We start from the raw sequence: 15536 nt of genomic DNA on the forward strand, positions 1-15536 counted from the left end.
CCAACCAATGTGGATGGTTAAGTTGCAGTTGGCCAGAATATTGTACAAGGAGTAAGGTCCATGTGTTTACAGTAGGGAAACACCAGATGTTGATCATTTACAGGTGCTTGGGACCTGGGGTTTACCAAATAAGTAATCTATACGTAATTTGGATCTCCATACCAATCAAGAATATTACATAGTACAAGGTACTGTTTTATTAATACATAGAAAAAGGAAACTATTTTTAAAAATTTGAATTATTTGATTAAGATGAAGTCTACCTTCCCAAAATTAAGGTGACCATCCCATAATTCAGAGCTTTCTTACTAATGGGTTTCCAGATAACGGATTCCATTCCTGTATTTTATTAGAAGAAAAACAGGAACCTATGGAATGTAGAGAAGCTCTACTTTAGAGAAACATAACAAAATATGTGCATGTACTGTAGTTGCCCAATAGGTGCCCATACAGAAGCAAAAAACATAGGCTGCTGGCTGAATCTGGCCTGCACGTAGGCCCGAAATTATCTGCTCGACAATCCATAATTGGGCTTGTTAAAATATTGATTATGCATGGCGAAAAATACCAGGATGAGAATTTACTGATTTCTGGGTGTTTTGTGCGGTCGTCTATTTGGAGCAAGGCATCTGTATGGTCTAAACGTCGGCTCCAGAAGGACCAAAGGATCAAATGTATCCAGTTTAACAAAGAATTACTACCCAAAAGATCTGCTTTTGAATTATACTAGTGTACGAGCGCCCTACTAGGTTTCTGATCACTAGAATCTCTACAGGGATCAAATAGAATCAACCAGGTTCACTAGCAAGAAAGGACTTCTAGTAGATAAGATCATGTATACTTGCACTTTTGGCCCACCTAGTAATCAATCGGTAGGTAATTACAGGAACTTTTGATGTCTCAGTTGTTTCTTTGGTTCAAAAACATTTCTTTTCAGCTCCTAGCAACATCCCAAACCCTCCTTGTAGTATAACAACTTCTGTAAGGTTGTTGGAGAACTTTAGGGCTAGAGTTCCCCCCCCCCCCGACCATCTTATCTACAAGATCTAGATGTATCCTTGTATTTACTACTATCAATATGACAGTGTGTTTGAGGCAAATCCGGCAGTGGGTAGCGGTAGCGACCTCCCTAGTCAATAGTATAGCAGCCTTACAATATGAATTAGTGCAACCTTTATTCAGGTATATATCTATCTACATACAGTATACTGTATATATTATGCATGGAGAAAAATACCAGGATGAGAATTTACTGAATACTGGGTGCTTTGTGTGTGTGTATGTATATGTGTGTGTGTATATATATATATATATATATATATATATATATATATATATATATATATATATATATATATATATATATAAAGTCCAACTCAAAGAACCGCACCATCCATATATATGCAACATGTTTTGGGTCACGCAGCATGTTGTGCTATACATCTCTGATGCATTTGTGTTGAGATTTGCCATTCAGATCTAAAAAGATATTGTAATTCTAAGAAACTTCAGATTTTCTGTGAGTTTAAAGTTATCCGATTTCGAATCGATTCGAATTTGATTCATGTTTTTGCATCGATTTAAAAATTAGATTTTTTTTTTTAATAAATTTCGATTGGTTGAATTTTCGAGTTTAGGGGAGTTTTTAAAAACTTGCATGAATTAGAAATTCGACCTTTGATAAATGTGCCTCTAAGGGGCAGATTTATCAAGGGTTGAATTTCGAGGAACTCAAAATTCGACCAGTCGAAATTTATTTAAAAAATAAATAAGTCGGATGAATAGGATCTACCCAAAAACTCAAATTTTATTTGTGTTTTTTCTGCTCAAAAAACTTAGTGTTAGGAAGGCTGCAAGCATCTCCAAATCGATCCCAGGATGTCTTCTATAGATTCAAACAGCAATTCGGCAGGTTTTAGGTGGGCAGTGTATAATAAATCTCGAAAATCAATTTGAATTTTTACTTTACCCTTTATAAAACCGTATCTCCCCCTGCAGATACAATGAGGCTGAAATTATAGGGGGAAAAACACGGTGTCTTGTGCTTGAAATTGGACACTTCACTTGCGGTCGTAAATGAGCCCTTATATCATTTGAAATATTGAATGGCTGGGAGTGATTTTTTTTTTTTTTTGGTTGATTCAATTTTCATTCAGGGGTGTATACCAAGCTGAGTACATTTAAAGATCACTCCTCCCATGGAGCGGCAGCCGGCACAACCAGATCTTTCATTCACCTTACATCTCCTCTGCATTGGGAGCACAGCAGCCACTAAAGCTAACGCCTCCAGTTTGTATGTGTGGCAGAAGCATTGTCTTGCCAGACTTTGAAGAAAGGAAGGTCGGGAAAACGATTCAGCTCGTCTGCAAACATTAGTAGAGAGAAACCTTACTCCACACCTGTATGTTTACTACAAAGCTTCACTAAGAGTTACGTGCCCTTGTTTTAAGAAAAGCAAACATTTCTCAGAGGTATCCCCACCCACTGCCATAGGGCTGGAAGTCTGATGATAAGATGAAGATAATCAAGTTTGGAATACAGAAAGCTGTGCATTGCCAGAGTACAACTTAGAAGGAAATATGATCCCGTTCCCTTCTCCCCCCCAAAAGAATAGCTGGGCTTGTTCAAGCAAATGAATTCTTTTGTGCTGTGAGTGGTGATTTGCCCTGTAGACATGGAGATGCTTGGTAATATATGGCCTTTTCCACACTCTGCTCCCTGGCTGCTGGGAGGGAAGGGAACTTCAAAGAGAGTAAAATTGCTGAGAAATTAATGTTTAACCAGGTTTATCACCTGCTAACATGCTCGCAGGCACTGCTGCACTATGCTATAGGAAGTATAATCTACACTCGCTTTTCTATTGAGAATGCCTCATAACATAAACATAAATGTATACAGAAAATAAAGCAAGGCATTCCCACAGGGCTTCAAAACATGAAAAAGTGCTTTTTTTATTTAATGTACCAATGTTTGGGTTTCTTTTGACCAAAAAAAGCAGCAATTACTTTCTTGACATCTGATTTTTCCCCATTGATTTTAAAACATTACCCCAGGTCTTAGTTGAGGTGGTAAATAGTCGTGCCACTTTCAGAATTTGGGATCCATTTAAGAACCCACACTGAATTCAGGATTCGGACGGACCCAAGCTATTTTTATTTGGATTTGGCCAAATCCAACAGCCTGGCCAAACCAAATCCAAACCCTATATAACTGTACAAAAATCGGCACATATACATCAGGTATTTCCATCCATGCGCTGGTTCTTCCGGAGTAGAAGAAGAGTTGTGATTTGGCGGAATCTGTACCCCTGGATTCTGGGATTCTGCTGAACTCTGAAATGTAGGGTTCAGTTTGGTGCAGCCCTATAATAAATACAGCAACTAATTAGCCCTGTAGCATCAGTTTATATTACAGGCCAACCTAATTTTCTGCTTGATAATTTGCAACAACCCCTAAGCTTAGCTTCTCAGCAGCTGCTCAGAGCCCACTGAGCATGTGAGTGTCAGAGACACTTTCCAAGATGGTGACCCCCTTGACAAGTTTGAAGTCCTGGATCATTGCTGCTATTGACAAGCTGAAACTTTAGGTTGGTGCAATAGGTTCAGTATATAAAATATGGCATTTTTAGCTGTATTCATTTTTAGGATTTAGTTCTCCTTTAAAGGTACACTGTCAGTCCCAAAATCCACATGAGGCAAGGTCACCCATTAAGCGAATCTGAGGGTTTCAGGTTTTCTAAATGGGTCCCTAAGTGTGCTTGTGTATGAGCAATATTTTTAAGGCATTATAGTGTACTGTTAGTATGCCTTTAATTATCTGTCAAGCCCTTTTAAATTGCTGTGCTTTGCTGCTGTAAATGTAAAGTCTAGCTAAACAACCTAACATTCCTCAGAGTTGTAGCAGTTCTGCCTGGGGAAGGAATAACACAGCCCTACCTTAGAGGTACAATATCTCAGCCATGATTGCCTGCTATCTCCGATGATCAAAGGCTGCCCTGAAAACTTCATTTCATACCTGAAAAATGTCTAAATGATTCGACACGGAAAGTGAAACACCCAGAGTTCAGTGTAACTGCTTTCTAGCTTAAGAATGTAGAAGCTGCGTGCTGGATGTTTTCCATTCATTTCTCATATGATGACTGCTGTATGCAAAATTAGGGAATGTATGAAATAACAATCCAGGTGCCAGGGTTGTTGTTATATGCAAATCAAATCTAGTTTCCAGCAGCACCTAAGGAAGGCATGGACAACTTGCAACCCAACAGATGTTGGACTACAATTCCCAGCTTTTACAGTGATGCTCGGAGTGGTAGTATGAAACCATTAACTAAAAAAGTAGGCTAGAAATGTTGTTCATTATGTTTTGGGCTCCTACACCATCCCAAGGCAACCACAGGCCTTTAGCAGCAAAGATCTGTCTCCAAAGATGGCCCAGTAGCTCCCCATCTTCTTTTCTGCTGATTCTGCGAGCTTAGAGACCGACTCAAAATATATAGTACACATAGAATATAAATGTCACAATATAAGACTGATTAGTAATTAATAGGGATGCACCGAATCCACTATTTTGTATTGTCCGAACTCCCAAATCCTTTGCGAAAGATTCGGCCGAATACCGAATCGAATACTAATTTGCATATGCAAATTAGGGGCGGGAAGGGGAGAAAAATCTGTACTTTTTTTTGCGACAAAAAGTCATGAGATTTGCCTCCAGCCCCTAATTTGCATATTCAAATTCGGATTTGGTTCGGACAGGCAGAAGGATTCGGCCAAATCCTGCTGAAAAAGCCAGAATCCTGGCCGAATCCCGAACCGAATCCTGTATTCGATGCATCTCCAGTAATTAATACAGATAATTACTACAGGTCAGCTCAGAACCAGTGCAACTAGCAACAGAATTGAATAATCAGCACTGTCGCATCATCTTATATTTCAGGCAAACCTCATTTTCTGCTTGATAATTTGCAATGACCCCTAAGCTTAGCTTCTCAACAGCTGCTCAGAGCCCACTGAACATGTTTCATAGACACTATCCAAGATGGTGACCACCCTGTGACAAGTTTGAAGTCCTGGATCATTGCTGCTATTGAGAATCTGAAACTTTAGGCTGGTTTTATAAATTAAGTATATAAAATATGGCATTTTTAGACATATTCGGATTTAGGGGTTAGTTCTCCTTTAAGGAGGCTATGTTTACATAGTGGTGGCAGAAGACAGGAAAGTGCTGATTGTTTAGACCAGTGCTGACCAATTGAAGGTCCCCCTGGCTGGATGTTGCCCTTCCCCTTAAACTCAGAAATGACTTATGTGTGGCCCTAGAGATGGGTTTAAACTGTCACCTCCAGCATCCTAATGAAAACAAATTCTCTGTTGTCACCCATATAAATATAATATATATATTTTTTATTATTATCGAGACCTCAAGTAACTGGCCCATAATATAGAAATATCTAAGGCAAGGCCACCTTAGACCATTAGAAAATGCCCAGGGTCGGACAGGTTCTCCAGGACACTGATAAAAAACCGGATGGGCCCCACAGCCGCAGCTGACCCAGTTGGAACTGTGAACACCAGCATCGGCCCCTAGCCCCCAATTGTGGCCACAAGAGCAAAGGAAGCGGTAAGCACTATGTAACCAGGATGAAGGGGATGGCAGCATTTGGAGTTGCTGACGAGTTTGTGACTGGGGTGGTGGGTCCTGGACACCCAAGTCCGACATTGAAAATGCCTGCATAAAGTCTAACCATTACAGGGAAAAAATTTATTCAGTTTATAGGGTCCCACTATGTTTCATGTAACACTGTAAGTCTGAATGTTTAAAAAGATAGGGAGCCCCTGGGTGGTGTGTTTCTGTAGATCTGATTGATATTGGGGCAAGCATATAAACCTATGGAAATGCAGAGCTTGGGTACAGTAAATCACACTCTTACCCAAGAGCTCAAACGAGACTTTCCTCTAAGCTTCCTTCCACAAAGGTTTCCATATCATGTTTGACCTTCTGAAAAGAGTGGCGCCAGCTTTTGTGTTTGGTTAGAAATGTTGTACTTGGATCATGGTCCCACTTAAAATGTTTATGATCCCACAAAGCAGAAACCACAGCAGTATTATCATCATTTTCGGAAGGGCAAGAAGCAACTTGTTCATTTATAGCTTAGGGCAAGCTTATTCCATGGCATAGCAGACTTTAAGAACGCAGCTTCCTTTTTTGTGGATATTGCATGACCACAAAATATTCCACTTTTTTGACTTGAGCTCATTCTGTTGGGTTTATATAAAAAACTATCTGATTCCACAAAAAAATAAACCATATCATTTTGTGCTGAAGGGACCTGATTCCCACCCCCACTTAAGTTGGCCATAGACGCAAAGATCCGATCGTACGAATCCTTGATTCACACGATTTTCGGACCGTGTGTGGAGAGTCCCGACATTTTTCGTTCCTCGGAGATCGGTTGTTTGGTCGATCGGCCAGGTTAAAAGATTTCTGTCAGCTGCCAAAAAATTCTCTGCATGGATTTCCAGCCGTAAGATTTTCAGTGGACACTGTCACTTTGTCGGACATAACCTTCGTATGATTAACTTTCGTACTAGTGCTGTCAGGGGCAGAACATCGGCTGATCTGTTATTTTTCTACTTTATTTGATCGGAAAGGTTAGTGGCAGGTGGGAGATAGGGAAGTTCGAACGTTTCGAGGATTCGAACGATCGGATCTTTGCATCTACTGTATGGCCAGCTTTAGGCTCACAGAGTGATCCAACCCCCTCCCCCATGCCTTGTTCCATTATGAAATGATGGGTTCTGGTTTCCAGAGAATCTGTTCATCAACCTCTATGGAGAAAAGAGGGACTTCAAATCCCAGAATCCATGGTGAGGGAGGGGTTACAGTACACTGTCAGCCTAAGGGAAGTTGGAAAATGCTTATTATGAATAAAGCAAGTCATAAATCACAGGTTAAACCCTTCAGACTGAGTCGGCAGCTTATCTACCGGTAAAAATGATGGTTGATCCCAATGTTATTAATAGGGAAAAAAGACAAATATACAGGAAGGCCGGTATTTTTTTCCAGAAAAGGTGGCAACCCTACCTGTACGGGGCCCTCTGATAGGACAAACAACCTCAAGGTGGACATATGGGGCGAAAGATCTGCTCATTTGGTGACCACTCATGAGTTTCTTTTAGTGTATGGCCATCTTAAAATGGCTTCCTATCAATCAATGTGGAATTAGGTATGTCTGTTAAAAAAGCATCTATTTCTGGAAATGTATATAGTGTTTGTATCTTTTCTACATAAACCAACTAAATGAGCTCATGTTAAACAAAAAAGGGGGGGTATATGTTTCCTTTAATAGCCACAGGGCACAAAAAGCTCAACATTGGCCCATGTTGCTGTAGCCCTTAGCCTACTGAGAATCATCACACAGAGTAGTACATATCTAAATTCCTTTCTAGTGGCAATATTTACATACATATTTGTAAATGTTAGAACATGCCGCTCTACAGATGAGTAGAATTTGGTGTGACGCTCCCTTTAAAGTTGTGGGAAGGAACGAAACAGGAAGAGCACAGCAGACAAACCCCGTGTTCAGTCAGAGTTTCAAAGGACAGAGCGGTGCCATTTCCACGGCTTACACATTGCAGGGTTAATGAGTGAAGGATTGAGTGTACAAGGCCTTGCTTGTGATCACTGTGCAGATACAGATTAAAATATGGCAAACATGCATATGCCTTCCCAACTGAGTGAGGTACATGATATTGTGACTGCTGCTGTTATTATGTGAGTGTACCTGGCCAGGCCAAATGAAAAAAACATGGAAAAAAAGAGTAAAATGCAGGCTTGGGAAGAGAGAGGGGGAGGGCCCTGTGCCTTGGTTCTGCGGCTACCCATGAACACTCCTTTTATCAGCATGTTGGCTTCTGTGAGAATGTGCCACGGGTGTGTAAGAATTTGGGCTCCCGGCCAAGACACACAGAGCCTGTAATCGTTAACTCTGCTCTGCAAAGAGTTCAAACAGCATTAAAGCGACCGACAGTTAATACAAGATGGAAGGGGAGAGAAGGAGGGAGGCAGGCAGGTCACTGCTGAGGGAAAGCTAAAATCTCAGCACTTTGCTCTCCTTTCATGTTGTCCCCCCCAACACTCCTTTTTTTTCTTTGGTTTTCTCCGCCTGACTTTGTCCTGTCTCTTTCAGGCTTTTCACTACTAACCCCCCATCTGTTGGTGTTTGGAAGAGCCGAAAAAACACACACTTTATTGTGACGGTTCTGTCTGATGGCGCATACGCCCCAAATACCATCTCTGTGTCAATTAAAAAAAAAATAGTTTCCATTACAGCTAATCTGCTGTGAAATCTTTCTCACTTGTCAAAGTGTAAAAAAAAAAACCCCACATAAAGCTGTTGTGAAACTTGGAGACAAATGGGGAAAGATCATTATAAGCATAATTAGTTCATGAAATACATATATAGCCTCGTTTTTACTGCTCTGCTTGGTTGGTAAAGCACTGACTGTACCAAAAATACAAATAATTGAACCCCCTAGAAAAAAAAAATGTAAGCTTTCCACTGACAAAAAAAAGGAAGGAAGGAATTTAGCGGTCTTGAAATTGATATGGTGAACCTAGAACCTATAATAAACTTTGTTTCATACGATTTTGGGGTCATGTACTGTATGGTAGTTGCCTGTGATAAATCTTTGCAACTGCGGGCGACTGATCCCCCTGAAATGCCTTCCCACCAGCAAGAATGTGGCAGGATAGCTTACATGTCGCTTCGGTTTTCCTCCTGTGGCAACTTCGGGTGACCAAAGAGACTCTTGTGCCATCCCGCCAGAGATTCACATTATTGCCGGTGGGAAGGCATTTTGGGGAGATTAGTCACCCGCAGTTGAGAAGATTTATCACAGACGACTATTCTCCCCATATGCCACCACCCATAAGCAGATAAAGGCTGACCATTCAGCCCACCAAACCAAGTCGTTGTTTATCGCCCAGTGTATGGTGCCTTCCAATGAGCATGCTTGGCTGGTTTCTGGTAAGATATCCATGGGGCATCTATTGGTACAGGTGTACTGCCTGAAAATGTGTTAGGATCATACCACTGCCTTTATGCATAGGGGTGGTGGTATTATTATTATTGTTAATGTGTATTTATAAAGTGCCATCATATTCTGCAGTGCTACCAAGGCCGGATTTACATAGTGGGCGCCCCTAGGCCCACTACCGTTCGTCGCCCCTGTCCCCTTCAGGGGGACAGGAGCAATGGGGATTGACGCACGGGAAATTTAAAAAATTATTGTATCTCCAGCGCATCCCCAGTGTTTTTGAAACAATGTGGGTGTGGTTGGGCAGCATGCCGCCCCCCTAAAATTCTGCCGCCCTAGGCCCGGGCCTAGGTGGCCTTTCCACAAATCCAGGCCAGAGTGCTACAATTAATTATTCATTGAACATACATATTGATATAGAAAAAAACAACCAATAACTGATCCAAGAGGTAAAGAGGGCCCTGCCCAAAAGAGTTTACAATCTTGGCATTTTCTCTACTGATCATACTGCTAGCCAAAGTCTGTGGCAGGAAAGCTTCTCCTGAACTCTAGTTGGGACAAATGCCTATTTGTTCGTTTAGGTAAACCTGAAGGTCAGTTAGGGTCTTCTTAGTCTTCCCGAACTGCCTCCCGCCGGCTAGAACGTAAATCAGTGGCGGGATGGCATTCTTTCGGGCAACTGAATCTGAACGTGTGCCCTGACCCTTAGGGTGATTAGGGATGAAACTTTGCTGTTTTTCTTATATCTGTAACCTAGCTATGAGCTGGGGGAGGTCCCTGACCAAAAGTTGGATTTGCAAGGGGGCTTGAAATGAAAAAGTCTCCATTCGCAGCTCTATGTGCTTTCTGGGGCTATAACTCCTTTAACCTCATGTACAATTTTTTTGCAGCATGTTGGGAGGGTGCATTCATTCATACACTTGTTATGAGAAACTATAATTATAAAATGGAAATCCATACAGCAAAGTAATGCTGCTGTTTCACAGTCTCCTTTGGATTTTTTGCTTCAAAGTTGTTTGGCACTGTATTAATAAAGAATAATAATTTTTACAGATTCAAAAAAATGTGCCTAAATGCACAATAGAAATAAACTATATACAGCTACTTGCCAGGCATGGGCCCAGATGTGCAGGTGTAGCTGTGCCTGTCGCTAATGTACCTCATCCAAAGGGTCACTTGCACTGACTCCCCACTATGAATTAAATCTGATAAAAAATGCCAAACTCCCCCTACTGATATGCAAGCTGAACCAGTAAGTTTATCCTATCTTCATATTCCTTTAGTATACTTTGGTTCTGCATTGTTGCTTTCTAGGGGCACTGAATTTAATGCAATGCCTTTAAAGGAGTGCTTCACCTTTGGTTTAACTTTAAGTATGTTTATGAATGGCTAATACTAAGCAACTTTTCAATTGGCCATCATTATTTATTTTTTTTATAGTTTTTGACTTATTTCTCCATCTTCTGACTCCAGTTTTCAAATGGGGGTCACTGGTCTCAACTAAAAAATAAATGCTCTACAAAGCTACAAATATATTATTTCTATGTTTTATTATCATTTTTCTATTTAGACCTCCCCTATTCATATTCCAGTCTCTTATTCAAATCAATGCATGGTTACTAGGGTCACTTGCACCCTAGCATCCAGATTGCTGAAACTGCGAACTGGAGAGCTGCTGAATCAAAAGCTAAATAAAAACCACAAATAATAAAAAATGAAAACCAATTGGAAATTGTCTCAGAATATCACTCTCTTCATTGTGCTAAAAGTTAATTCAAAGGTGAACAAGCCCTTTAAAACTGCAGTATGAGCCTTGGGCTTGCCTGCGTGTGATCTGCTTTGTACAGGAGGAGATTCAGGCATGCAATGTGTCTGAGCAGCAGTAGGGACACTGAGAAGTAGCTTATTAAAAAATAACTGAGCTGCAATATATATTGGATTTAATCCAACAATGCCAAACAGCAGGTGCCAGTCACATCTGTACAGTGTTTATGTATAATTTGCACAAACATCTTTGTGTAATTATCATATAATTTCATGTGCTATCCTGTAAAACACAACTCACTGTACGGTGAAGGAAACTGGATGTTGTTATATTTGTACATTTTGTTACATTAAGTTGTACGTAGAATTATTTTGGCACAGTGAGTGTCTGCAATAAAGTGTTTACCGTCTCTTCAGCAGCAGAGGCACAGGTACATTGTGTCCAATGATTGTATTGGAGTAGTTGTTCCCAGGGAAGGGTGACGTCAGGCCTGGACTGGCAACTGTGGATTCTGGCAAATGCCAGAGGAGCTGCTGTGAGATGCCACATTTGGCTGGTGGGGGGCTGTTTGGGCCTCTGTGTACTTGAAATGCCAGAGCCTGTTCTGAACCCCAGTCCAGACCTGGGTGTATACAACTTTACTGCAAGTAGGCTGTGCTGTATTCAGAGAAATACAGGTACAGTGGTTGATGCCTGTTTTTATTGCACTTTGCCGCATGGACCCTTATAAAGTGCATTTAGTAGATTAACAGTGATTTAGTGAATTTAAAAAAATTTCGGGAATAATTTCAGGTTAAAATGGTTAGGATAGGTGATCAGTGAGGATAAAGCATTATTCCACCTGTAGTTTAAAGGAAAACTATACCCTGAACAATGTAGGTCTCTATAAAAAACATACTGCATAAAACAGCTCATATGTAAAACCCTGTAAATAAACCATTTTCATAATAATATATGAAATAATAATTTTTTTTAGGAGTATGGGTAACCTTAAATAGAAAATTGTCATTTTAAAAAATAAGGGCCGCCCCCTGGGATCGTAGCATTCACGGTGCACACAAACATACCAAACAAACCATACATGTTAGGTCACATGAGCCAATTAATAGAGTTCTGTCTTTTGCTTCCACACTTCTTCCTGTTACAATTAGAGCTGCAGTATTTCTGGTCAGGTGATCTCTGAGGCAGCACAGAGTGGTGGTTGAAGGCAAGAGGCCAATATTTACTTAAATATAAATTACAGTTTGGTAAGATTCTTTAACATGCCACTTAATATAATATAATCTGTTGCTTAAATATTCATTTTGGGGCTATAGTTTTCCTTTAAAGGAGAATTCAACCGTTTTAAAAAAAAACAAAAAAAACCCTACTGCCCACCCCACTTAGACACCCCCCCTCCCTCCTTACCCCCAGCAGACAGTAGCTGCCCCCGGAGAGATGCCCCTAACTTTATACTTACTCCTCGTGCAGATTCAGGCATCGGCGTTCCACGCAGCCATGTTCCGGTTCTTCATGTCTTCTTCTGGCGCTTCGGCAATTTTTGCGAGTTTTGGTGTATGCACAGTTGTCGCTAACCAGCAAATTTCTCCAACTGCGCATGTGCCACTTCGCAGGTCTCCCACTCAGCTTACTGAAGACCCGGAAGATGGCTGCGTGGAACTCCGATGCCTGAATCTGCGCAGAGGGGTAAGTATAAAATTAGGGGTATCTCCTGGGGGGGGGGGCAGCTATGCTGGGGGGAGTAGGGAGGTCGATCTACGTGGGGTGGAGGGTAGGGTTTTTTTTTTTATAGGTTGAATTCTCCTTTAAGGCAGACGGCAGAGATTATTTAAGAACCACCACCATATCAGTGGATGAACTGGGCACCTTATTCACTCCCTCCGACCTTCACCTGGTGTAGGTGTGCTGAGATCTGCACAGCCCCACAACAGGTGTTTTTGGATAATATCCGTCTTTTAATGTTCCCAAGCAAAACTAACAAGTGTCTTTGAAAGCGCCATGTGCGTGGCTGCTTTAAAACCAGTGCAGTAATGGAAGTATTTACCCACAGGTGTTTATTACTTGCCTTTTGATGTGCAACGAATTCTCATGATTCCCACTGCATACAAATGCAAGTGTTATTTGATCTCAGTCTTCTCTTGAGTTCATATTAAAACCAAAGGCAAAAAAAAGTTTAACTTCTGAATTCGACAGATGCTCTGGGCAGGCCGACACCCATACGTGTTGCCATACATGGAAGGCGTGAGAATCTTTCTTAAACATGAGTAAAAATGCTTGCGGGCCCTTACTACAGGTTGTTGTTAGCAAGGCTAGCCATTCATATTTATAAAATAAGCCTTAAAGTACCATACAATGTCTATGTACTATAAATGAGGTTGAGTTGGTTGCTTTTTATTTAAATAAAACATTAATAATGGATTTCTGTATCAGTAAGATGTATGCTGCAGACGGCATTGAGTTCTGTGCAGTCATGTAACGAGCAGAAGAATTTCGCTAGGCACTGTATAGATGTCTCAATTTAAAGTTATGGTTTGGAACAAAATTCACATGCTTTGCAAGTACTAATTAGTTCACATCTGCTGCTTAAAAACGAGAGCAGTTGATAGCATACATTAGATTAGAGATCATTGGTTATTAGATACAGTATATTAGGGCAGATTTACTAAAGGGCGGAGTGGCTGTCGCTAGTGAAAATTCACCTGAAATCCAATTCGCAGGGACATCACCAATTTACTAACAGGCGTAGAGGACAATTCTCTAGCGAAACAGTACATCACTAACAAAGTTTTGCACTGCAAATTTTTGCTCAGGTAAACGATCGTCACTCCGCAAATTAACTAAAGTACGAATTTTCCATTACGCTTTTTCTTTCGCCAGAGGTTATACCTGCCGAACTGATAAGATGAATCCTGTATGCCAAAAAGTCATAAAAAAGTTAAAACGTTGGGATTATGTTTAAAAGTTGTAACTGTTAAAAAAAAATTTCAACCATTTGAAGCTCATACCCTATTTGGGTGGGCTCTAGGGCATTAGAGGATCTCTTTTATCTTTATTTTGCTTCCTCAGGCATTTTTAATAATAAGTGGCCACTTTTCACCAACATCTCTAATAAAGACATATATACGTGACCTATATGTACCTGCCCTATTCAAATTGACATAAGTGTAAGTGTGTTAACGAAGTTTTGCTAGGCAGAAATTTTGCTGTGAAACATCGCCAGCGTTCATTTGCCGAGACGTAACTTTGCATTTTGATGAATTAGCATATGCACTGCGAAGTGGTGTGAAGTGTGGCGGAGCCTTCTGAGGCAAAAATTCCCCCTTTAGTGAATTTCCCCCATTGTCTTTCAAATGTCTAGGAAACCAAGCAAGTCCTAATGTATTGTGTGTTTGTGTCTCTGCAGTTTCACCCCTTGTCTCTGTGCAACACCAGTGAAGATGATCAGACTAAGCCTGGCTTCATTTCCATTGTCAAACTGGAAACTCCTGATCGTGATACCCAGCCATGCCTGTCCCTGGCCAACAAGGTATTTATGTCCTTAAAGAACAGGCAGACGGGCAGCCTTTCCTTAGAATTAACTTTGAGAATGACAATAATAATATTCTCAAAGAAGTTACAATCGGGTTTTTGTTTCTCTTTTACAATATTTCTGTTATTTCTCTTCTGCTTCCTTTTAACTTCTAATTAATGCTGAGCTTTCTGACATGAACATATTCAGTGGTTTAAAGGCACATACGCACCCCATTTGGGTCTATATTACCTTAAAAAAGTGCTGCATAACTTGCTGGCGTTCTATAAATAAACAATGGTTAACTTAATTAACAGGGCCAAATTTTGATCTCTAAGGGTTAGTCCACACAAGGAGATTCGGCGAGATTTAAACTTCGTGTGAATTCGGAAAACGAAGCAACGCGTGTGCTTTAGCGCAGGCGACTTTTCATTATAGCGGATGGGAAGACACGCAAAGGCAGTTTGGGGAGATTGTCGAGAAGAGCCTATTAGTCGCCAGGCAACTAAATGTCCCCGAATCTCCTTGTGTGGACTAACCCTAAGGGTCAGATTCGGGGAGATTAGTCGCCAGGTGACAAATTTCCTCTTCTTTGGGGCAACTAATCTCCCCGAACTGCCGGCTAGAATGTAAATTGCCGACAGGATAGCACTCGGAACGCTTCGTTTTCCGAAGTTGCCTCACGAGGAAACTCTGGGCGACTTCAGAAAACGTAGAAGGATCACCGGCACACAGGAGTTTGATTAAGCAGGGCAAGCCCTTGCAATTTTATTAATGCAGTGCAAAGTTTCGGGGCACGCCCCTTTGTCAAGCAAAGGGACGTGCGGCGAAACGTTGCACTGCATTAATAAAATTGCAAGGGCTTGCCCTGCTTAATCAAACTCCTGTGTGCCGGTGATCCTTCTACGTACCTTGGCTGGGCGGTTGTCGATTCCCCTACCACTGAGCACCAGGAAACTCTGCTTGGGTTTGTGAGGTGTGCGGTTTCTCCAAATTGGCATGGAACCGACTTCAGAAAACGAACCGATCCGAGTGCCATCCTGCCGGCAATTTACATTCTAGCTGGCGGGAGGCAGTTCAGGGAGAAGAAGAGGAGATTTGTCACCAGGCGACTAATCTCCCCCAATCTGAGTGTGTGCCCTGACCCTTAGGGCTCCAGAAATGACAGGGCCTAGGTACTGAAGTCTGCCCTGTCTGTATATCTGTGAAATTTTACCAAGCCCTG

At 41.2% G+C, this 15536-nt stretch overlaps 1 protein-coding gene across 1 annotated transcript in view; it reads left to right on the forward strand.

Annotated features, from left to right (window-relative positions):
* Window positions 1–15536, forward strand: part of rnf43.L (ring finger protein 43 L homeolog) — a 58885-nt gene that overhangs the window by 17196 nt on the left and 26153 nt on the right. The window contains exon 2 of the mRNA XM_018246222.2: window positions 14207–14329. Within this exon, the coding sequence (XP_018101711.1) occupies window positions 14207–14329 (123 nt within the window). The remainder of the gene's footprint in view (window positions 1–14206; window positions 14330–15536) is intronic.

The sequence above is a fragment of the Xenopus laevis genome, chromosome 2L (assembly GCF_017654675.1).
Source record: "Xenopus laevis strain J_2021 chromosome 2L, Xenopus_laevis_v10.1, whole genome shotgun sequence".
NCBI lineage: Eukaryota > Metazoa > Chordata > Amphibia > Anura > Pipidae > Xenopus > Xenopus laevis.